Source organism: Hippocampus zosterae, chromosome 18 (genome assembly GCF_025434085.1).
Source record: "Hippocampus zosterae strain Florida chromosome 18, ASM2543408v3, whole genome shotgun sequence".
In the NCBI taxonomy this organism is placed as follows: Eukaryota; Metazoa; Chordata; class Actinopteri; order Syngnathiformes; family Syngnathidae; genus Hippocampus; species Hippocampus zosterae.
Genome location: NC_067468.1, coordinates 9,943,311 through 9,965,037, shown reverse-complemented (window position 1 = coordinate 9,965,037; position 21,727 = coordinate 9,943,311). Strand labels below are relative to the sequence as shown.

The window sequence follows — 21,727 nt, the reverse complement described above, 5'->3', positions numbered from 1 at the left end:
CTTGGTCCGGCGAGGAAGGATTTAACCACGACGGGTGATAAGAAAACATTTATTTGTCTCGCAATGGAGAAATTCACAACGAAGTCGTGATATTTTTGAGCTAGCTTGCTAAACAGCGCACTCCGAAGTTGGCACAACAGCAAAGACCAACCGTAAAAGCGCAAGAAGCCCAGGTGACACTTGTAATTAGGAGTTCCCCAAAAGTCATATTTATGCATGATGGAATTTATATTGTAGACAGTGATACAAACACGCATTTTTTTCTTTCCTGGACATTGTCTTGGGGTTCAGGACTTCTGGAAGTCTACTCAGATCTGTGAGGCATTTTTTTTATTTTTGTTTTGTTTTGATACTCAAGCACAATGCGTTCACCAAAATCATACATCTGGCAAAATAAATACAGACACAGCTGCCAAGAAAAGCAAGTATTCTTTCAAGGGAAAATGTAGGTCAGTCTTTCCCCGTTTCCTTCCCTGGTGTCACGTGACTCCTTAGTGTTAGAAGAACTCCGTTGCGAATTGGGAGCGGGTAGGTTAAATTTGGTGTTTAAAGGGGCGTGCCCACCTTCGTTGCCAGTTGGCAAGGCGTGAATGGCTATGTTGAGTTACTCAGAGGGTACAGTCAACACGCACTGGGTGTACTAGCTCCTCCGCTTACAGTTGTGCAATTCACTTCTTCAGCGTTTTTCCCTTCGAGATGCAACGGACACTTTTGTGAGACAGTGAATAGAGTCGAATGATTTTTCTCTGTTACATTTTGTATCACCACCACAACGTGACACTGTTCATATTTATTGACACTTCCCGAAATCAGCACCACAAACACATGCAGGAAGTCACTTTGAGCTGTGGAGGAGGACATTACTTTCACAATAAAAGCCCATATCAGCAGCCAACAAGGAGAAAGCAGAGACAAAAAGAAACAAATAACTTAATTGGACATGTTCAGGAAATATTTATGAGGACTAAACTGAACAAATTGTCAACATTTGTAAACAGCAACAAACACACAGGAAATAGAATTGCGCTAGCAACGCTAACACTACATAGTCTGCCACCAATCCCGTGTTAGCCGGCCACGCGATAATTGGCGTGAAACTCAGGCTGGATGTCGCACACGCGGCGCAGGAGGTCACCCAGCACCACGTCACGGTTACCACGGTAACTGGCTTGGATGCGGCCCATGCGCTCGGCCGTGTCGCGGTCCACCTCCACTGCACTGTTGCCGTGCGAACCCAGCGCCTGAACACAAGCACATGCCAAGCTTACACAATAGCACAAGTATAAATTACACTACACTGCATCTGCTGGGATCGACTAATGCCAAGAGATGCCACACGATGGCGGCAATGAACTACATGAAGCTCCTTAAGTGGCTTCTACATAGTTCCTTTGCACCAATATGCAAGTGCCACAGTACTGCTTTGTTAAACAGACACAAAAAGCAAGAATTAATAAAAATTGTGTGAATCAAGGTATTCGCGAAAGCCAAACTGTGCATGCGGGGATTGAAACGATGGCGCTGATGAGCGTGTCCTCACCGCCGCCTCTTTGGTCTTAAACTCTTTGTCTCTCTGCAGGCGGTATTGCTCAATCTCAGCTTGAGCTTCTTCCTTGGCTTGCTTCAGACGTCGGTTTTTACCTGCAACGACATCATCGTGAATATCAACCGGATTGTGTCAGGCTGGCCCAATGACGCCGTGGGTGTTGCTGTGACATCTTCGCGCGGATCTCTTCGTCCAACAAATCGCATGAAAAATGCAACTGGGTTGCTCGAATGACAGGTGGGCAATTAGCTACACGCTAAATTGACTTTAGTACTTTGAGGACCATTCGTACTTGTCACAGGCAGTTAATGCAACATACTTTTTACTTTTACTTGAGTATTTTTGTCTATAGGCAGTACTTATACTCCTTGCGCTCACTAATTTTAGTTTTACATCGGGATTTTTCTCAAACTGAAAGTCATTTTATAGTAGTTTTATTATAATGTATAATCGTTTGCATGATCAACATAATACATATACACATTTATTAATAGCAGTGAATGAAATTGCAATAGTTCAAGTGAATTTCAATATGCGCTGATTAACGTTGTTACTGTGCTCTCAAGATTACTCAATACTAAAGTACTTTTAGTTTTCATTGGATACTTGTAGTTATTATTATTATTATGTAGTTATTTTTTACTTTTATTCAACTAAATTTGTAAAGTAACTTTTTTACTCCAATTAGTGGCAAATGCACTTGCACAACTAATTTTGAAACCATCTTTTTTTCATTCGACTAAATACTGGCCCTGGTAGCGCGTGACGTCACGGAGCCGAATCCCAGAGGGAAGCAGGCTCACGTGACGCATCCAAAACTCTCCTGAATTTCGACGATTAAGAACACAGAACATATTTCGTACAGAAATAAACGACGCAAAGGTTTCCCCTCGGTCTCGGTGCCGTTTATCGTCTCGTTCGGAACGGTGCTCATGGCCACCGAGCGGTTCGACCGGGTCCAACCGAGTGAGGACTGCACAGCGACGAATGTTGAAACAAATGATTGACAGTTCATTAGAAAGGTAAGAAGAGCAAAAGACGAGCTCACGACGGATGCAATGCTTCCCCTAGGGTAGGCGGGTCGGCTTGCGTTTGGCTTTGGGCTAGGCCGCAGGGGCTCCACTCACGTTTGCGGGCTTCGGCCACCTTCTCGGCGGCTCTCTTCTCGGCCTGCAGCAGCTGCTGGATGCCTTGCGACTGACTCGCCATTGTGAGAAAAAGATCAGACGAAACAATGACAACGACCCAATGTCAACGAATCTTTAAGCCACGTCCTCTGCCTCTACTGCCTGTACGTCATCGGCGCGCCGCAGTCAGCTGACACGCGTCACCACTTCTGTCACGTGATCGGTCATGAGACATTCACGAATCCCCGGTCCTTTTCTAGCCACGCCCCATTTTAAAACGCAGATTTTTTTTGCGGATTTTTCGCTTTTAGTGGGTCGGCCCAGTCCCTCCCACCTGAAATTAGCAGCAGTTGACTGTATTCCATTTGACTAGTATCCATTCATGACACAAGTTACAAACACAACACACAGCGGTGGGGTGGCCATCTGTAATTTCAGGAAAATGTAAAATTTCCAGAAAAAACAATCTATTTACAGGCCGGTCCTGGGCGTCATTGTTTGATACAAATGATACAGTCATTCAAAATATGATTACAGGTCAACAAAGAAAAGCAAAAACAGTGTTTGTTTTTCAATTTATTGAGTGTCAAAACACTTGAATAAGCTCCTCCCACTGCGCGAGAGGCCACATTCCATTTTCTTGGACGTTGCTGGGTGACGACTTCCAGTCCCATGTCCTCTGCGGGACGTCCCATGCCGCACCGTAATTGGCCACCACATAATCCAGCGTATCGCACGGGACTCCAACTCGGACCTCCGCCAGCTCGGCCCAGCACAGCGAGAAGCGAGGGAATATGTACCTACAAGGCCAAAAAGGACCAACGCCGTCACCAATGTGGCTGCCCCCACTGCCATCGCAAACATGGCCGCCGTCCACCTACTTGAACTTCCTGCCGCTCCTGGCCTGCGTGCCGCCGTTCCAGATCAGGTCACCATCTTCATAGAAGAAGAAGATGTCCAGCTTGACGCCATCCCTCACAAAGGACAATTCCAGACTGTCCTCCACCTGACCGCCAAAAGGAACCCCCACACACAATGAAGACTTTTCAAAATAAAACTTATCAAATGAACACAACTTAACGGTGACAAAATGATCACCTTCCCAAACTTGTGTTTGAGTGACAGTCCGGCATCCAGGAAGGCCGCAATGATATCAGGGCGATAGTCGCTGATGAAAATCCCAATGTCCACGTCGCGGCTGTACGTAATGAAGCTGCACTGCCTGAACCAGCCTGCAGGGGGCCACAGCTACAATGTTAGCTGATTCTGTGGCGCATGACTGTTAGCATGTTAAACGGACTTCATGTTAGAAGGCTACTAGCAGTCTGCTGAAGTTCCGTCCCACGTCATGGGGTAACTTCAACGAAAGCCCCATACAAAAACATGTTTCGAGGGGTAACACTTCTAAGGGCAAAAATCCCCCCCCCCCCCCCCATGTCTTAAGGTGACCTCACGATTCCGAGGAGACGTTCTCAAATTGTCTGTCAACACAGCGTGACTGAACAGTCTGTGTTTCTCTACCCAAGCAGGTGCCGCTGCTGATCCAGAAGGGGACGTGCAGACGTGCGAGGGTTTTGGCGGCCACCTGAAGCAAAGACTTGGCTTTGTTACGAAAATCCAGCGCCTCGGGAGATGAGTCTTCAGGGTAGAGCTGCGCACACACAAGCACACATGCATCATTGTTGGCATCACGTGACCAAATGAAAAGTTCAAAGGTCATACCCGCAGAAACCGTCGCGCGTCTCGGTAACGACACTCTAGGAAGCGAGCGTGCCGATGCTGAGTTAGGAAGCCGGAGATGTTCAGAGGGATGGCGATATCCAGACCGTCCACGACCGTCAGTATCAGCTGGGGCCTGTGGGTTGGGGGGGGGGGCAGCAAAGAGGTGTCATTCACTTCACACTGGACTCGGTGCCACTGCCGTGAAATGACCTGTCATAGGCGCCCGCATGGCGCCCGAAGTCCATCTGCGCGAAGGGCGCAAAGCCGTGGTCCGCGTTGGTTTTGAGTCGCAGCGGACCGTGCCACAAGTAGTCGCCGCTACGCTCATACAGGAAGACCACCTACAAACCATAAAAGTACTCTAATGGTGGAAAAGTTCAACAGTGAAAGCCAGTCACAGTCACATATTGGCTTAATTGAACTTGTCTGAGTAGAAATAAAAAGTACGCTCCATTAAAGCTAATGCAACATACTGGATCAAAAAGGCTGGATTTTGCGGCTTCATTCATTAGAATGCTGTGTTTGGACTAGTGGGGCGGATAGAACATATCATTGGAAAGAACATCTTGGACATGATAATTCTAAGGATTTGGACAATTTGAAGTGAATCAAGGTCTCTCTGAAATTATCAAAATAGTTGTCCATTGACTTGTTCATAAATTCGTTGTCAATTAACTGTTGCAGCTGTAGACACCATGTTTGCAAACGTGTGGTCCCGCCCACCTGGATGATATAGCCATGGAGGCGGAGCAGGAGATGCAGAGGGATGTCCTCCCCTGACAGGAGGTCCAAACTGGCCAATCGAGGGTCTTCCCCTCGCACCTCCAGCAGCTCAAAGCCTTTCTCCTCGGCGGCCAATCGGAAGGCGGCCTGCCAAGAGAGGAAGTCGGGGAAATCAGATGGTAGAGCCGGCGGGAGCGGCTGCATGGCGCTGCACTCACGTTGTAGGTCCACGCGTTAGCCAGAAGGCCGAAGGACGCCACCGCTTGGCCGTTGCACAGGAAGCTGCAGTGAGCCTCGCGCAGCGACCGCTCGCGCTCCAGCAAGGCATCCTGTGTCAGGAGCCTGAGCAGGGTCGGGTCGGCCAGGAACAGCGGCAGTTGGAAACGCCGTGACAACCGCAGGAACGTCTTTATGCTTTGCTGAGCAAACACCTCACATGACTCAATATGACACTTTGGGAAAGCTTTCACACCTCTTGGATCTTTTTCACATTTTTCCACCTTATTCACTTATTGAGGGGGTGGTCTGGAGAGTAACCAGAGTGGAGGCTAAGGGGTTTACTGTACGCACGAATGTTATTGCTGTGAGAATTTAAGTTGGGCACGTGATGAACAGAGCGTCTGTCATCTCCATCATTCTCCACTCACCCATTGGAAGTCACTGGCGGTCATGTGACCAGGCGTGCGTCTCAGGATGTGCGGCCCAGTCTGGAAAAGACATCACTTGTCACATCATGAGTACCTGGGCCTGTAGGCCCCCATTCTGGCTTAGTTTGTCTTTGTGATGCCGTTTCACATCCAAAACATTTATATGGAGACATGCTGGGTTTCAAATGACCCTTTAGTTGAATTACCACGCATGGTTAAAAAGTAGTAGTTAGAGTAGAAATTGCGTTAAAGACTGCGAACGTTGCCTCTATTTTCTCATAATACTGCATGTCGCCCTGAAATGACGTCATAGCTTCCGCCGTCTGACCTCGCCTGCGTAGTTCCGGTAGTAGCGGAGCTGGAAAAGCAGAAAAATTAGGCTGCTCGCGACCAACAGCCACAGCAGCGTCGTCCGGTTCATGCGAGGCATTTGCGCCGCATGTCCGCCGGAACACCAGCTCGGCTTCGGCTGCAAGCACCGCAACAGAACTCCAAAACTCGTCGCCGAGATTCAGCCGGTCGCCATCTTGTTCATCGCATGAACAATCGGTCACTTCCGCTTTCTTCCTTTTTTTGTTAAATTCAATTCAAATACTGTACCCAATGAAGCAGTTCTTTTTGAAAATGGATTAGTTGAAATATGTGTTATTTTCTATTTATTCGTTTCAATAAATCATGTCTTAATGGATTCGTTGTAATCAAATAAAGTATTATATAATGTTCCAGCACTCTCCCACGACCCTGTTCAGGATAAGCAGTGTTGAAAATGGATGGAGATGCAGTATATATAAAGTTTTCAAATCCCAAATTAAAATGAAGTACGACATGGGGTAAATATCCACGAAGTAATCAACATTAATTTAGCTGCATATCAAGAATTGTATCTCAAGGGGATAACTTTGGAGCGTGACGTCGTTTTGACCCCGCCCCTCCTCATCCATCGTGCGTGTGCGCGGACACTCTCACAACCCCTACACGCACGCGCTCAGAAACAAGATGGCGGGCCGCCTACGGTCCGAGTTGAAAAGTGAAAAGTTGACCGAAAAGTTGGACTAGCGCGGCGTTTGTATGCCGGCGTGACATTCCGCCGCCGCCGGCGCTTTGGCCGCTTTTCCATCCACGCTTTGGCCACCTGTCGCTGATGTTGTCGTCGATGAACGACACTTTGATGCTTTTCGGGAACACACAAGGTAAGAAGAAGCATCATGCTCTTAGCTTAGCTTAGTTTAACTTAGCATCGGCTAAGCTTTAGCATAGCTGTGTGCTAAGACGTTCGGATGAAACAAACACCGTCACACTCTTCTAGCGACGTGCACGTTTGAGAGACTAAACGTGTGTTTCTGCATTCTGGTGCTCCACTTGCTGCTCGTCGTTAGCAGTAGTTGGCAGCCTGTCTGCTAAATGCTTCTGATGCTCATGCTGTTGTTGTTACTGTACGACAATACGTAGACGGTGTGAAAATATTGACAAATTCTTTTAAGATAAAGAGTTGCTGTCATCGTATTGTTATTAATACGAAATGGTTCTCATCCGAGTCCCACAGTGAATGTCTAATCAGTGTTTCTTACTGTCAAATATTTTAGGAAAGGCAAATTGCTTATTTGGCATGTTTGTTTTCTGTTTCAAATAGCGGCACTAAACTTTTTTTTTCCAGTCGCTGTTGGGAAGCCACCAACATATCATGCAATGCAACACACAAAGATATGATACCATACAACCAACACATTATAAGATAAGATACAATGCACAAATCGATACATGATATTCTACAATGATTAATTGGTGAAACGACAATCATTTATCTGATTCATCGATAACTATTGTTCTTAATTCATGAATCGTTTAGTGACCGTGTTTCACCAAAACATTTCCAAACCCCGTGAATTCCACCCTTTCAGCAATAAATATTCTGCGGCTTCTGTCATCCGTCATGAAAACCAACGGATTGATTATCTTTTGTGTTGAATCAAAACAAGACATTTTGCAAATATCTGCAATTATCCTCGAATACCTATTTAGCCTTTTCTTGACATGTTACGAACCAAACCCACAATTTAATCTCCAGTAATTTGTGCCAAAATCATAAACAGAATAATCGATCATCAAAATAATTTTTAGTTTGCAGCCCTAGTACAATAAAACATGAAAACACAATAGAACACTACATTATGCAATGTAACGTGTAATCCAGGCTTTAGCCAGTGGTCACCAAACTCCTCAGTGCAACTGACTGTTTTATGCGACAATATATTTCGAAATGAACCCTAACAAACGATTACAGATATTACGCACACTTAGCTGGACTTCAACAATCCGTGGTCATATGCCGATAAGTCTTCAGACAGTGAAAGGTAAAAGTGTCTGTCATGGCGTTTGTTAGTCTCTTATGAATCAAGTTCATGCCCTCTTTAGCAAGTCAGTTGTCCGCCTTGATGCATTAAAATTATTACTGTTTTGTTACATCGTCACAATGCTTGCCATGCGTTGATGAAATCAATGCCCCCCCACCCCCAATGCCGTTGTAATGGGAGTCAGTTATACGCAGGCTTTTGACATTTACGGGCCACCCTGGTGCGTAAGCCCCCCGCCAATAGCCAAGGTCCCCTGTAATCCATTTTTACGAAAACTGACTTGTCACTTGACTGTGACATCCACACGCACATAACGTGGTAACCCCGTCAGTGTGCTGGCTGCATCTCAGGCACAGCGTGCCGGGAGAAGCAGCGGGCGGGGTGGGCTAGGGGTAATGCCCCTCCCACCTCCCCGGCAAGCGTCGCTCCTGATTGGCCGGCGCTCGGCCCAGCTGATGCTTGTGTCAGACACGGCGGAGGAGCTGATGGAGGCAACAGCGATGGGGTGAGCTGCCATTTTCTCTCTTTATTCGCCTTCTGCTCGCATTCCAGTGCCCGGCGTCCGCTCCTTGGCTCTTTGTTCTTGGGCGAGCTCGCCGGGAGGAAGCGCGAAGGGGGTTGGTGATTGCAGGAAGGCAGGGTGGGCGGATAGTGAAGGAGGGGGGTGGCGGCGGCAGTGGGGGGTGGCGAGGCAACCTCCTGTCATTGTCTCCGTTCTGCTTCTTCTCTCTGTCGGTGTTGCGAGCCTCAATAAGCCACCACGAAGGGGACCATCGGGGTGGGGGGGTGGGGGTGGGATTAAGATGTAGGCCGAGAAAATGGCCGACCACTAATGGAGGATGACGAAGGGGAGGAGATGAAGGATCTTCTTGCCTTGCCTCCTATAACCGCGTATGTGATGGGTGGATGCGTGTTGCAGAGAGTCCAAACCTGAAACGGATCCATCTTTATTCACATTGCGCTTTAACAACAGCTGCCGATGTAACAAAGTGCTTGACAAAACATTTGACATAAAATAATACAATGCCCGTAATTTTTTTCAAGGCAACTGCAATCCAATCGGTTTGAAGTCACATCATCCTGTCTGTCAATAGCTACATTCCGTGATCTTGCCTGCAACTCAAAACATTCATTTCCCATTCCAATGTCTCTCTTAAGACAACGGTGTAGGAAATAGTTAACATTTCAGTTTTCAAGCAATGTCTCGTAATCACAAAATTCGAAAGAATGCAGAGAATTACACGTCCAGATTTCGTTTGCGGGTCCTTCTGGTGTACATGACGTGACCACCAGGTGGCAGTATAATACTTCCACACAGACGGAAGACGTTCACAATTCCGATCTATTTACACCCCCCCCCCCCTCCCGATGTAATATATCCGATTTTTAAAACGTTAATTTATTTCGCGTCAATTCGGATTTGTTTCAAATTCAACCCAGCCCTCTTCTACATGTGGGTGTTGTCAGTCACATGCTCGGGTGACGCTCATCCGACCGACACATCATTGAAAGGCGACACGCGTCGCAACCCATAGCGACGGCGGACAAAATGAACATTCACTGGCCAAAGTAAGATAAAATCAAATGTTTCACTTCATAAGGCGTCAGCTACGGTTGCACGCAAAAGCCTTGAAATTATTTGGTTAAGAACGTCCTTGGAATTGCCTCACATACGTCAGCCGTGAGGCCGACACGGACGAGGGGTCTTTTGCCACACTTGATGGATGCGTTGCACTTTATTTTTGTGTGTGCGTGTGTTTTTGGAAATCAGATGTTAAGAGTAATAGTTGAACTGTTATTCTGTTTATTTTCAAAAACAGCAAATCATGTGTGTCAACATCATTCAGATTGAAGACAATTTTGGTACAAATTTGAGCAAGAAACATGAAGTGGTTCGCATATGTTTTGCTAATATCGCACATAAGATAAGATAAGATATCCTTTATCCGTCCCACACTGGGGCAATTTACAGCCCAAGAATGTATTTAGAAAGAAGAAAGAGAAAAAAAACAACAAACATCTTTCAATTAAATGCAATATGATCACAAAATGGATAAATCGCAGTACTATTTACAATTTTCCTTCACATCATTATTTATTATTATTATTATGATTGTTATTTTTTATTCATCCGCCTGACAGCAGTCGGTAGGAACGAGCGTCGGTATCTCTCCTTCTTGCAGCGCGGGTGTAACAGTCTCTGGCTGAAGGAGCTACCAAGTGCTGTCAGGGCGGGCTGGAGGGGGTGGGAGGGACTGGCCATCATAGCTTTTAGCTTAGTTAGCATCCGTCTGTTGCCCACCTCCTCCAGAGTGTCAAGGGAGCAACCCAGGACAGAACTGGCCTTCCTGACCAGTCACTCCAGTCTTTTTCTGTCCCGGACTGAGATGCTGCCTGACCAGCAGACAATGCCATAATGGATGGCCGAGGCCACCACCGAGTTATAGAACGTCTTAAGGAGTGACCCCTGAACACCAAAAGACCTCAGTTTCCTGAGTAGGAAGAGTCGGCTCTGTCCTTTCCTAATCAGGGTGTCCGTGTTTGTAGACCAGTCCAGTCCATAGTTGTATATCAATGCCGCACTTCCCCCGGGGAACATCGACGGTCGCCGTTGCATGCCGACAGAATTGTCCATTGATGTGTGTAAGAGGTCACAGCAACGCTTTGATGACAGGCTTCGCACAGTGACCACGTCGCTGACCTTGACACGTTTTTTTGTTGATGCCGTCGTTATTTGCACGCATGCATGCGGCCGTGTCAGGTCAGAGGCCAGCGGGACAAGATGTCGGCGGGGGCGTCGTACGACCAACTGCTGAGGCAGGTGGAGGTGCTGAAGATGGAGAACTCCAACCTGCGACAGGAGCTGCAGGACAACTCCAACCACCTCACCAAACTGGAGACCGAGGCGTCCAACATGAAGGTGCGCGTGGTGGGGGGCGGGGCTACTTTGACTTAGCAGAGTTTCAGCCCATCATCCTTCTTAAATAGAAAAAAAAACCCTTCATTGCCACCGACTGTCTCAGTTGTCGTTTCATCCTTGCACCGCTGCTTAAACCAATCTTTCAAAATCCATCACACCTTCTTCGTGACCTTTAATTGTCCCACTTTTGCACACGCTCCTTTTGTCCTGTTACTTCCTGGTGCTTTTTCCTGCTTCCTGCCCGGATACACACACACACACACACACACACTTGCACATAATGTCTCCGCGTCCTGTTTCCTGCCTGCTGGGCGGCGCTGCCTTCACGTGTGGCGTCACCCCTGTATTGTTGTTGTTGTCGCTGCTACTCGACACCATGGCGCTTTATGAACGCTGTCGCTTGATTGTGGTGAGTCGCATCGTTTTATTATTGTACAACACACATTGATTTTTCGTGAGAATTATTGCGCTGGATGGCTGTGTGTCAGACGGCGGTTGTCATCACTGTAAGGAGTCAGCTGATTTTTTTCCCCAGCAAACACGACTTTTCTATGCGTTCTTTTGTTCCTTCTGTCATGCGAATACATGTCGCAGTCTGCTGCCCCCTGGTGGGCATACCGCATTTTTTTTAAGGGGGTGGGGGCCATTCCAATATTTGGCAAAAAAAAAAAAAAAATAGTGAGTGAGTGTCCATGTTCATTCTGAATGTCACGCGTGTCCTTCGGGTGCCGCTAAAGTTCACAGACGCAAACCTTTAGTCTTGCGGCAGTTGAGACCACGCTCACTTGACTCTCGCACAGGAAGTCACCTTTCTCTTCCTCCGAACCAGGAAGTGCTGAAGCAGCTTCAGGGCACCATAGATGAAGACGCCGAGGAGGCGTCAGGCTCTCAGCTGGAGCTCATCGTCAGACTGAAAGGTAAACGGCGCCTCCGCTGGTTTTGCGCATTTTCTGCGCGGTCAATTTGAAGTCACGTGCTGTTTTTTTATTTTATTTTTTTCTGGAAATGAGCCGAGAAATTGAAAGCGGCTACTTTTTTTTTTTTTTTGTCAACTCGCTTTTACACAGAGATGAGCCTGGACCCTGCCGGATTTAAAGGCCGGCCGAGGCCTCCGGTGCCACCTTCCTCTTCATCCAGCTCCGCCTCATCTGGCGGAGGTTCCGCCGGTTCGGGCATGTCGGCATCGCGGAGGGAGCCGCCGTCTGTGTCCAGAGATGGCCACGCGCGGTGCCTGGAGGATCTGGAGAAGGAGAGGTAGGGAGCACTCTGTGAAAGCCTCCTATACCAAAACGTTCTCTGCTCTCTGATTGGCTGTGTCTGTCGACAGAGCCCTCCTATTGGCTGAGCTGGAGAAGGAGGAGAAAGAGAAAGGCTGGTACTACGCTCAACTTCTCAACCTGACCAAGAGGATCGACAGTCTGCCTCTCAGCGAAAATGTAAGTGCCGCGTTTCATTTTGTATCAGGAAAAAAATAATACAATGTCAATTTTGCATTTACAGCGAGACGTTCACATACGCTGTATAAATAGACTTGTGTGCATGTTTTCAGTTCACACTGCAGACAGACATGAGTCGTCGTCAGCTGGAGTTTGAAGCTCGCCAGATCCACGCCGCCATGGAGGAACAGCTGGGCTCCCGTCAGGAGATGGAGAAGCGAGCCGAGGTCAGCCGTCACCGGCGCACGCGCGCGAGCTCCTTTTTGTGTGCGTTCGGCTCTAAATGCGCGCCCGTTTGCAGGCTCGCACGGCTCGTATCCACCAAATCGAGAGAGACATTGTCAAGCTGGGAGCTCGACTGCAGGTACCCTTTCGCTGAGGTTGTGTGTTGAAGGAGGCGTGAAGCTTGCTCATCCGCTTTGGTGCTCGTCTGTGCAGATGGAAGCTTCTCAAGGCTCCAATGAGAGCGGCGGCAGTCTGGGGGTGTCTCAGGTCAGTTGAAAAGAAGACCGGGGGATTTGATTCATTGTGAAATTCATGTTGTAATGATAGACGGATCCCAGAAGGTGGTGGTGTCAAAACGCTTTGGAGTTTAGATCAGCACGGTTTAAGCAGAAGATAAATATTAGGCGGAGAGTCCTGTCGTGTGAATTCGGAGGGGGAGAAACGCCAACACGTCGGAGGTCAGACAAGTTTCGGCACTTGAATAGGCATGGGTTGATTACTGTGGTTTTCAAAAGACACGGCATCAAATACCGAAACTCTCAATCACCGGTAATGAGCTCTTTTCTTTTTGGAGGGGACTTCTAAGCAGGGCACACTCTGATTGGCTGCTTGCAGCGATTGATAAATGAGCCGCCTCTTTAAAATTAGTGAGAGGCCAACAGATTTTTTTTTTCTTCCCCTGCCTTCTCAGCTGAGCAGAGAGGGGAGGGGTGAGCAGTTTGGAACTGGAGACAATGTTTTTGGTGTGGGGGGTGAAAACTCTTTTAAATGAATATATTGTGACAGAGTATTTTGTGGGTCCTGTCAAATCAGTCCAAATGTTACCGATGGGCTAATCAGCTAAAAGTTTTTGTTTTGGATTCAAAATCAAAGTCTGTCACTTTTTCAATTGGGAATTCAACGTGGAAAGGGCGAACGGTAAAATCCAACGTTCCTCATTGGTCTGCAGAACGCAGCCGCTCGATTGGAACACGAGCCGGCCAATGAGACGGCCTACCCTGTGCCTCGGCGAATCACCAGCCACCTTGGAACAAAGGTAAGCTCCCGCCCGGCCGTGCCGGCGGACCTCGATCCGACGCTGATGGCGCATGTCCCCCTGCAGGTGGAGATGGTGTACAGCCTTCTGTCCATGCTGGGGACACACGACAAGGACGACATGTCCCGCACGCTGCTTGCCATGTCCAGCTCGCAGGACTCGTGCATCGCCATGCGCCAGTCGGGCTGCCTGCCGTTGCTCATCCAGTTGCTGCACGGCAATGACAAGGACTCACTGTTGCTAGGTAGCGGCTGCCGGGAGGGAGCTCCTCACCTGCCGCCTGGGCCCTTCCACTCACGTCCTCCTTTTGTTGCCTAGGTAACTCCCGCGGCAGCAAGGAGGCCCGCGCCCGCGCCTCGGCCGCACTGCACAACATCGTACACAGTCAGCCCGACGACAAGCGGGGGCGGCGGGAGATCCGCGTGCTCCACCTGCTGGAGCAGGTGCGGCATTACTGCGAGGCCTGCTGGAGCTGGCAGGAAAACCACGAGAGGGGTCTGGAGCAAGAGGACAACCCCAGTGAGTGAGAGCGGTCGCCGCCGGCAGCCACGAGAGCTCGTCTCGCTTGTCTTTCTTGACGTGCGCGTCCGTTCGTGCGGCAGTGCCCTCGCCCGTTGACCACCAGATCTGTCCCGCCGTCTGCGTCCTCATGAAACTTTCCTTCGACGAGGAACATCGGCACGCCATGAACGAGCTTGGTGAGCTACCAGAAAGGCATCAGAGTATCCCATGATGCATTGCGAAGAGACGGAAAAGATATTTTTATTTCCCGGGGTGTTGTCCAAGTGTACAATACGTCTTTATTTAAAAAGACGTATACCTTATTGGCCCGAATATAAGACAGTGTTTTTTGTATTGAAATAAGACTGAAAAAGTGGAGGATGTCTTGTATTCGGGATCTAGACATTATACACATTCACGACGCTAGATGGCGCCAGATAGCATTGAAGCGAATGCTGAACTTGACTCCCCAGGCCAAAGCGAACCCGTCACAAAGAATAAAAATAAAAATAGCGGTAGCACGAAGAAGAAAAGTAGAAAATAGCGGTAAGGAAGAAAAGAGATGAAAATAATAGAAGAGATAACAGAAAATGGGAAAGCGTAGCGACAATCGAAGATCGGCCAGGTTAACCGGCAGCTGAGAAGTTATGATGTCATTTACATTTGAAAAACCAGAAGCCATTCATTTACGAATGTGATTGCACTTTAGTTTACATATTTAAATGTTCAGATATTAAGATTTGAATGAGGCAAAATAACATGCTTTTCTCTCAAATATACTATTTGAATCTTTTTTTGATGTACTGTAATTTTTTTTGTATAAAAATTAATTTGGTGTTCAAAAAGAGGGGGTCGTGTCTTATATTCGGGCCAAAACGGTCATTTACATCCTCTAAACGTGATCACATTTGTGATCATTATGTTGCCTGCATTCCTAGTTTAAACCAATGGTTCTCAACATTGTTTTCCGAACTCCGTGTCCCCCTGCGCTCAGGTGGTCTGCAGGCGGTGGCGGAGCTGCTGCAGGTGGACTGCGAGATGTTGGGCCTGAGCGGCGACCACTACAGCAACACGCTGCGCCGCTACGCCGGCATGGCGCTCACCAACCTGACGTTCGGAGACGTGGCCAACAAGGTTGGCCGGCGGTCACCAAGCGTAGACGCCACCGCTCCGCGTCGGTAGCTTTCGTCTTGTATGTGAGAGTTTCTTCCGCTTGCCTTTTGTGCTCCTCAGGCCACCCTGTGCTCCATGAAGGGCTGCATGCGCGCTATGGTCACACAGCTCAAGTCTGAGAGTGAAGACTTGCAACAGGTGCGACCGACCTCTTGTCTCGTCGCCGGGTGGCAACGAGCGTTCTTTGTCGCAGGCCCACATGTCAATCATCCGTCAGGTGATCGCGAGCGTGCTGAGGAACTTGTCGTGGAGAGCGGACGTCAACAGCAAGAAGACGCTGCGGGAGGTGGGCAGCGTGCGGGCGCTCATGGGCTGTGCCTTGGACGTCCAGAAGGTGAGTTGCGGGAATGGCGAAAGGAATGGCGGGGGCGTGCCAAACGCCTTGAAATGGGACCGTCTCGGTGTACCCACTCGGGCAGGAGTCCACGCTGAAATCGGTACTGAGCGCGCTGTGGAACCTGTCGGCGCACTGCACGGAGAACAAGGCCGACATCTGCTCGGTGGACGGCGCGCTGGCCTTCCTGGTGGGAACGCTGACGCACCGCAGCCACACCAACACCTTGGCCATCATCGAGAGCGGAGGCGGCATCCTGAGGAACGTCTCGAGCCTCATCGCCACCAACGAGCCGTATAGGTGAGCCGGCTCCTCCGCCCGGCCGCGCCCACACGGGCTTGACCACTGGCGCGTCTCGTTTGCAGGCACGTCCTGCGGGAGCACGGCTGCCTGCCCACGCTGCTGCAGCATCTCAAGTCGCACAGCCTGACCATCGTGTCAAACGCCTGCGGAACCCTCTGGAACCTTTCGGCACGCGACGCCAAGGATCAGGAGGCCCTGTGGGAGCTCGGCGCCGTGGGAATGCTGCGGAATCTCATCCATTCCCGCCACAAAATGATCGCCATGGGCAGCGCCGCCGCCCTGCGCAACCTGATGGCCAACCGGCCGGCTCGCTACAAGGACGCCAGCGTGGTTTCGCCGGGCGCCGGCGCGCCCTCGCTGCACGCCCGCAAGCAGAAGGCGCTGTTCAAGGAGCTGGACGCCCAGCAGCTGTCCGAGACTTTCGATAACATCGACAACCTCAGCCCCAAGGCGGCGCACAGGAAGGGGCGGGGCTGCGGCGGGGGCGGAGCGCCGAATGCCGCGCGCTCGTACGCCAACACGCCGGTCCTGTCCAGTCCCAAAAACGCAGACGGCTCAAAGCGAAGCGCGGACGACGCGGCGTACGCGCGGCCCGTCTTCGCCGCTAACGTGCGGGCGTCCAGCGACAGCCTCAACAGCGTCACCAGCGCCGACGGCTACGGCAACCGCGGGAAAACCAAGCCGTCGTCGGAACCGCTCTACTCCTCGGATGACAGCGGCGCCAACAGGTGCTGCGTCTACAGGAAGTACCCGGCCGACCTGGCTCACAAGATACGCAGCGTCAACCACATGGCGGACGATGACGGCACGGAGGTGGACACGCCCATCAACTACAGCCTCAAGTACTCGGACGAGCAGCTGAATTCCGGGAGACAGAGTCCGAGCCACCGCAGTCGAATCGAGACCGACGACGACGACGGTCCGAGGATGCGGAGCGACGGCGCCGCCTGCGCCGCGACCAACGGTCGAGTGCCGCAGGCGCCGGCCTCGCATTACATCGCGGCGGCGGCATCCAACTACGGCGGCGACCACGCGCCAGAGCAGCCCATCGATTACAGCTTAAAATACGGCGACGTTTCACGCAAGCCCCTCTTCAAGGTCGAAGACGCGCCGGATAGCGCCCGGTCGCCGGCCCCGGCGTCTTCTGCTGGTAAGCCGCAACCGCCTCACCTGCCGCCCAAGGGTCACCAGGAGTCGACGCAGACCTACTGCGTGGAGGACACGCCCATCTGCTTCTCCGGAGGAAGCTCCCTGTCCTCGTTGTCGCCAGAGGAAGAGGAGGAGGATGCCGACGTTGCGGCGAGGAAGAGACGAGGGCCCGGCGACGAGGAGCGGCAGCAACAGCAGCGGCAGCAGCAACGGCGCCGGCAGCACAAAGAAGTGGAGAGTCAGACGGCCCTCGCCGGCGCCCCCGCCGCACGCGGACGGCGGGCCCACCACCACGCTCACGCCCACCACCCTCAGGCCACGTCGGGGGCCCGCACCCCGAAGAGCCCGCCGGAGCAGCCCTACGCTCAGGAGACGCCGCTCATGTTCAGTCGTTGCACGTCGGTCAGCTCCCTGGATAGTTTCTCCACTTCCTCCATCGCCAGCTCGGTGCGCTCCAGCGAGCCGTGCAGCGGCATGCCGAGCGGCGTCGTCAGCCCGAGCGACCTGCCCGACAGCCCCGGCCAAACCATGCCCCCCAGCCGCGCCAAGACGCCCCCGCCGCAGGCCCCGCCGCTGCCGCCGCCTCCCGCCCAGGGGGAGGAAGAGGAGAAGGCCGCCGAGAAGGAGGCGGAGGAGAGCGGCGCCGACGTCCTTCTGCACTTTGCGACGGAGAGCACGCCGCACGGTTTCTCCTACGCCTCCAGCCTGAGCGCGCTCAGTCTGGACGAACCCTTCATCACGACCGACATGAAGCAAGACGGCGGCCGGGACGACGGCCAAGACCTGCGCAAAGAGGAAGCGGCGTCTCAACGGGGCCTCCAAGAGTCCGACGACGACGACGACACGCAGATCCTGGAGGCGTGCATCATCATGGCCATGCCCAAGTCGTCACGGAAACCAAAGAAGCAGCCGCAGCAAGGCAAAGCCAGCCAGCTTCCCGTCTACAAGCTCCTCCCCCCGCAGAGGAAGGAGCCGCCGCCCGCCGAGGAGGTGCCGCGAGTCTACTGCGTGGAGGGAACGCCGCTCAACTTTTCTACCGCGACATCCCTCAGCGACCTCACCATCGACTCGCCGCCCAATGAGGAGGCCAACGCCGGGCCGCCTGCCGCCGCGCCGCCCGCCGCCTCGCTAGCACGCCGCACCGGACTTCCAGAGGGGGAGAATGGCGACGACATCTTGGCCGAGTGCATCAGCGCCGCCATGCCCAAAGCCAAACCCAGGAAGCCCGTCAGAGCGTCCGCCGGTGGTGAGCCGGCCCAAGCCCCTCCTCCTACAGCCCCGCCCCTTTTTACCCCCCAGCAACACAAGAAGCCCGCAGGACCCACCGGACGTCCCTCGTCCACGGCGCCGGTGAAGCCGACGTCGCCCGTGAAGCCCACCCAGCGCGCGGCCTCGGCGAAAGTCAAGCCGGGTTTCGCCTTCGACTCGCCGCATCACTACACCCCCATCGAGGGCACGCCCTGCTGCTTCTCGCGCAACGACTCGCTGAGCTCACTTGACTTCGACGACGATGACAAAGTCGAAGACCGGAAGCGCGACGAGGACAGGAAACGGGATGAAGACAGGAAGCGGCACGAGCGGGACAAAAAGGCGGCGGCCGTCTTCCCTCAAAGCAAAACCGGCGCCAACCCGCCCGCCTTGGACGAGAAGCAGAAGTTCGCCATCGAGGACACGCCTGTCTGCTTCTCCAGGAACTCGTCGCTTAGTTCGCTGAGCGACATCGACCAAGAGAACAACAACAACGAGTTTGCGGCCCCGCGCCAGGTGGACGACGACGGCGCCGGGTCCGCGGCGCTTCCTTCCGCGCAGGCGCATCCCAAAGCGCGCCTGTGCGGCTACACGCCCAAAGCCTTCCATGTGGAGGACACGCCTGTCTGCTTCTCCAGGAACTCCTCGCTCAGCTCCCTCAGCATCGACTCTGAAGATGACCTCCTGCAGGAGTGCATCAGCTCCGCCATGCCCAAGAAGAAGAGAAAGAGTGCCGCCGCCGCCGCTGCCGCGCCGCCCCCTGCCGCCGCCGCGCCTCTTCCCGCCGCGCCGCTTCCTGCGCCCAAAGAGGAGGATGACATCCGAGCTGAAGAGGAGCCATTGGAAGTACCGCGTAGCCCCGCCTCCCCCGACTCCGAATCCTTTGATTGGAAGGCCATTCAAGAAGGCGCCAACTCCATCGTCAGCAGCCTCAATGCCGCCGCCGCCTCGTCGCTGTCCCGCCAAGGGTCATCGGACTCCGATTCTGTGCTGTCCCTCAAATCCGTGGGTTCGCCGTTCCGCCTGCCACCGCCCGTGAGCGACCCCCCCGAGGAGGGCGGGGAGTCCAAACGAGGCGCGAGGGTGGTCAAACCGTCTGCGGATGACAAAAAGAAGAAAGATGAAGACGAAGAGGAGCTGAAGGCATTGAGGGGTGGGAAGAAGGTGTACCGGAGTCTGATCACCGGCAAGCCCAGGACGGAGCTAGCGGCCAGGGGGAGGAGCAAACCGAGAACGGCCGCCGCGGCCAAAGCGCCAGGAAGCGGCGACTCGTCACGGGATTCCACACCGTCGCGTTCCTCTCAGAGAGGAGGGAGACCCTCACAGCTACCGCGTACGGCCTCCCCGGCCGCCCCAAAAGCAGCCGCCAAACCTGCCGCAGGAGCGGCGAAGGGCCTGGCCAGTGTCCCAAAGAAGGAGAAAGCAGATGCGGAGAAACCCGCACTGGTCCGTCAGTCCACTTTTATCAAGGAGGCGCCCAGTCCTACGCTCAAGAGGAAGCTGGAGGAGTCCACCGGGGCGACGTGTCGCTCGGGCGACAGCGGCGGCGCATCTGCGGCGACCTCTCGCAGACAGGACGCCGTCCGCTCGCAATCGGAGAGCCCGTCTCGCCCTCAGGACGCCGCCTCCACGTCGTCGTCACGCTTGAGTCGCACGGGAACTTGGAAGCGCGAGAGCAAACATTCCACCTCGCTGCCCCGAGTGGGCACCTGGAAGCGAACCGGAAGTTCTTCCTCCATTCTCTCGGCCTCGTCCGAGTCGAGCGAGAAGGGCCGAAGCGAGGAGGAGGCCGGCCTCCGATCCAAGGGAACGTGGCGACGGGCCAAGAGCGCCGGCGTGGGAGAACCCTCGGACGGCGCCGGCCGGGCCGACAACTCCGACGAAGTCTGGGTGCGTCTGGAGGATTGTCCTGTTAACAACCCGCGCTCGTCTTCCTCTTGCTCAGCCCGCTCACCCAACGCGCCGCCCGTCATCCCCGGCCCCGCCCCCTCCAAAATCCCCTCTTCCTCCTCCTCTTCCGCTTCCTCCAACCTGAACTTACGCCGTAGCTGTGACAGCCTAGACGACAAGCCGCCGCCGCCGCCTCAGCAACGCCTTCAGCAACGTAGTGGCACCGTGGCCGCCAGGGTCAGCCCCTTCAACTACACGCCCAGTCCCAGGAAGGGCAACCCTGACTCGGCCGCGCTGCCCGCAGCCTCCGCCGCACCCGCCCCCGCCACGCCCACACGGCCCTCGCTTATTCCCACTCCTGTCACCAAAAAGCGGGAGCCCAAGGGCGGCGAAGGAGGAGGCGGTGGCGGTGAACGCGGCTCCTATATTGTCACGTCCGTATGAAAGCCACTCTACTTAAGCCCCGCCCCTATCTACTCCGCTCTCCCCCTTATTGGCCAGACTCAGCCATCAGTCAGTCAGGCTGGCTGTCTTTTTCTACCACTAACGATGTGTAGCGCTTAGCTCGTATTTCCGCATGCTCCCGCAACTCCCCCCCGAGAGACCCCACCCCATCCCGCCCCCTCCCACCCACTCCCAAGAAGAAGACGCTGTTTAGCGGATGCTGTTCGTGTGGACGTTGTTGATGTTTTCACTGACAAACACTGTAATGCCTAACTTATTAATTTAAATGTTTTTGGCAACATAAGACAAGAATAAAAGTCAACATTTTAGCTCTCAACACATTTGTCGTGCATCCTGGGGGCGCCAAATTCCGAGTCGCCCTTCACAAAGGGGTGGACCCATAACATCTTTGGACCACTTTTGGTTGGCTGGCATGCCAACAAACAAATGTACCTGCTGTGGTGCCTTAAGCTACGAGTCAAATTATTTCCAAGATGCATTCCATTTGAAATGAATGGAATGTAAATGATCCATTGCATCCACTCCAAAAAAAAGTGTATAAAAACACACTTAAACATTTTCCCTCTGCAAACACGTAACATGCCAAATTCCAATCCACTAATAATTTGGGGGGTTCCCTCCATACTGGAATGGTCATATCTCAATTTATTCATCAATCGATTTAGTATGTGCCATGACTAACTTGGATGAATAAATGATAACAATGCTTTCTAGTGGAAGAGAATTTGATTGTTCTGCCTGCCGTGTACCGAGTTATGGTAGGTTAGTGATCGACTAAGAGTACGACCCGTTTAGACTTGCCTTACAAATTGAGGTTACGTGGCCTTCATTGGAACGGAAATCTGGTGTGAACTGAGAAGTCGAGCTCCCTTCTTGAACCTAAATATTTAATGCCTTTTTTATTTGGAAAAAAAAAGATTTTGACTGGCAG

General features: G+C 52.4%; 3 protein-coding genes across 5 annotated transcripts; 1 reads left to right on the top strand and 2 right to left on the bottom strand.

Annotated features, from left to right (window-relative positions):
- Nucleotides 1-736: 736 nt before the first annotated feature.
- Nucleotides 737-2,889, bottom strand: atp6v1g1 (ATPase H+ transporting V1 subunit G1). The gene is made up of 3 exons (XM_052050965.1): nucleotides 2,674-2,889; nucleotides 1,541-1,641; nucleotides 737-1,241 (listed from the first exon to the last, which is right to left on the bottom strand). Exons 1-3 carry the CDS (start codon nucleotides 2,753-2,755, stop codon nucleotides 1,068-1,070), a joined length of 357 nt encoding a protein of 118 aa, XP_051906925.1. The 5' UTR covers nucleotides 2,756-2,889; the 3' UTR covers nucleotides 737-1,067.
- A 347-nt stretch (nucleotides 2,890-3,236) lies between these two features.
- fktn (fukutin) lies at nucleotides 3,237-6,592 on the bottom strand. Its single transcript, XM_052050758.1, has 10 exons — nucleotides 6,094-6,592; nucleotides 5,766-5,825; nucleotides 5,337-5,537; nucleotides 5,119-5,265; nucleotides 4,606-4,736; nucleotides 4,396-4,528; nucleotides 4,195-4,324; nucleotides 3,772-3,905; nucleotides 3,555-3,679; nucleotides 3,237-3,473 (listed from the first exon to the last, which is right to left on the bottom strand). The coding sequence occupies exons 1-10, from the start codon at nucleotides 6,193-6,195 to the stop codon at nucleotides 3,260-3,262; spliced, it is 1,377 nt and encodes a 458-aa protein (XP_051906718.1). The 5' UTR covers nucleotides 6,196-6,592; the 3' UTR covers nucleotides 3,237-3,259.
- A 124-nt stretch (nucleotides 6,593-6,716) lies between these two features.
- On the top strand, nucleotides 6,717-21,520 carry apc (APC regulator of WNT signaling pathway). Of its 3 annotated transcripts, none has more exons than XM_052050514.1 (17): nucleotides 6,717-6,955; nucleotides 10,878-11,036; nucleotides 11,866-11,953; nucleotides 12,104-12,290; nucleotides 12,364-12,472; nucleotides 12,586-12,699; nucleotides 12,774-12,836; nucleotides 12,911-12,964; nucleotides 13,647-13,733; nucleotides 13,800-13,977; nucleotides 14,052-14,252; nucleotides 14,336-14,431; nucleotides 15,229-15,368; nucleotides 15,468-15,545; nucleotides 15,625-15,741; nucleotides 15,827-16,041; nucleotides 16,107-21,520. In XM_052050514.1, the coding sequence occupies exons 2-17, from the start codon at nucleotides 10,899-10,901 to the stop codon at nucleotides 20,773-20,775; spliced, it is 6,534 nt and encodes a 2,177-aa protein (XP_051906474.1). In that variant the 5' UTR covers nucleotides 6,717-6,955; nucleotides 10,878-10,898; the 3' UTR covers nucleotides 20,776-21,520. The 3 variants fall into 3 exon arrangements, with proteins under 3 accessions (XP_051906474.1, XP_051906475.1, XP_051906476.1); XM_052050515.1 differs by lacking the exon at nucleotides 6,717-6,955 and adding an exon at nucleotides 6,973-8,621; XM_052050516.1 differs by lacking the exons at nucleotides 6,717-6,955; nucleotides 10,878-11,036 and adding an exon at nucleotides 11,074-11,445.
- The last annotated feature ends 207 nt before the right edge of the window (nucleotides 21,521-21,727 follow it).

What these genes read in the sequence shown, in the direction of transcription:
- atp6v1g1 (XM_052050965.1), bottom strand. Translation starts at nt 2,755, where the DNA reads ATGGCGAGTCAGTCGCAAGGCATCCAGCAGCTGCTGCAGGCCGAGAAG. An exon ending in GGTGGCCGAAGCCCGCAAAC is followed by an intron (nt 1,642 to 2,673) that starts GTGAGTGGAGCC and finishes ATGTCGTTGCAG; the next exon opens with GTAAAAACCGACGTCTGAAG. An exon ending in TTAAGACCAAAGAGGCGGCG is followed by an intron (nt 1,242 to 1,540) that starts GTGAGGACACGC and finishes GCTTGTGTTCAG; the next exon opens with GCGCTGGGTTCGCACGGCAA.
- apc (XM_052050514.1), top strand. Translation starts at nt 10,899, where the DNA reads ATGTCGGCGGGGGCGTCGTACGACCAACTGCTGAGGCAGGTGGAGGTG. An exon ending in AGATGGAGAAGCGAGCCGAG is followed by an intron (nt 12,700 to 12,773) that starts GTCAGCCGTCAC and finishes GCCCGTTTGCAG; the next exon opens with GCTCGCACGGCTCGTATCCA. An exon ending in CAAGGACTCACTGTTGCTAG is followed by an intron (nt 13,978 to 14,051) that starts GTAGCGGCTGCC and finishes TTTGTTGCCTAG; the next exon opens with GTAACTCCCGCGGCAGCAAG.
- fktn (XM_052050758.1), bottom strand. Translation starts at nt 6,195, where the DNA reads ATGCCTCGCATGAACCGGACGACGCTGCTGTGGCTGTTGGTCGCGAGC. An exon ending in TCCATGGCTATATCATCCAG is followed by an intron (nt 4,737 to 5,118) that starts GTGGGCGGGACC and finishes TATGGTTTGTAG; the next exon opens with GTGGTCTTCCTGTATGAGCG. An exon ending in ACGCGCGACGGTTTCTGCGG is followed by an intron (nt 4,325 to 4,395) that starts GTATGACCTTTG and finishes GTGTGTGCGCAG; the next exon opens with CTCTACCCTGAAGACTCATC.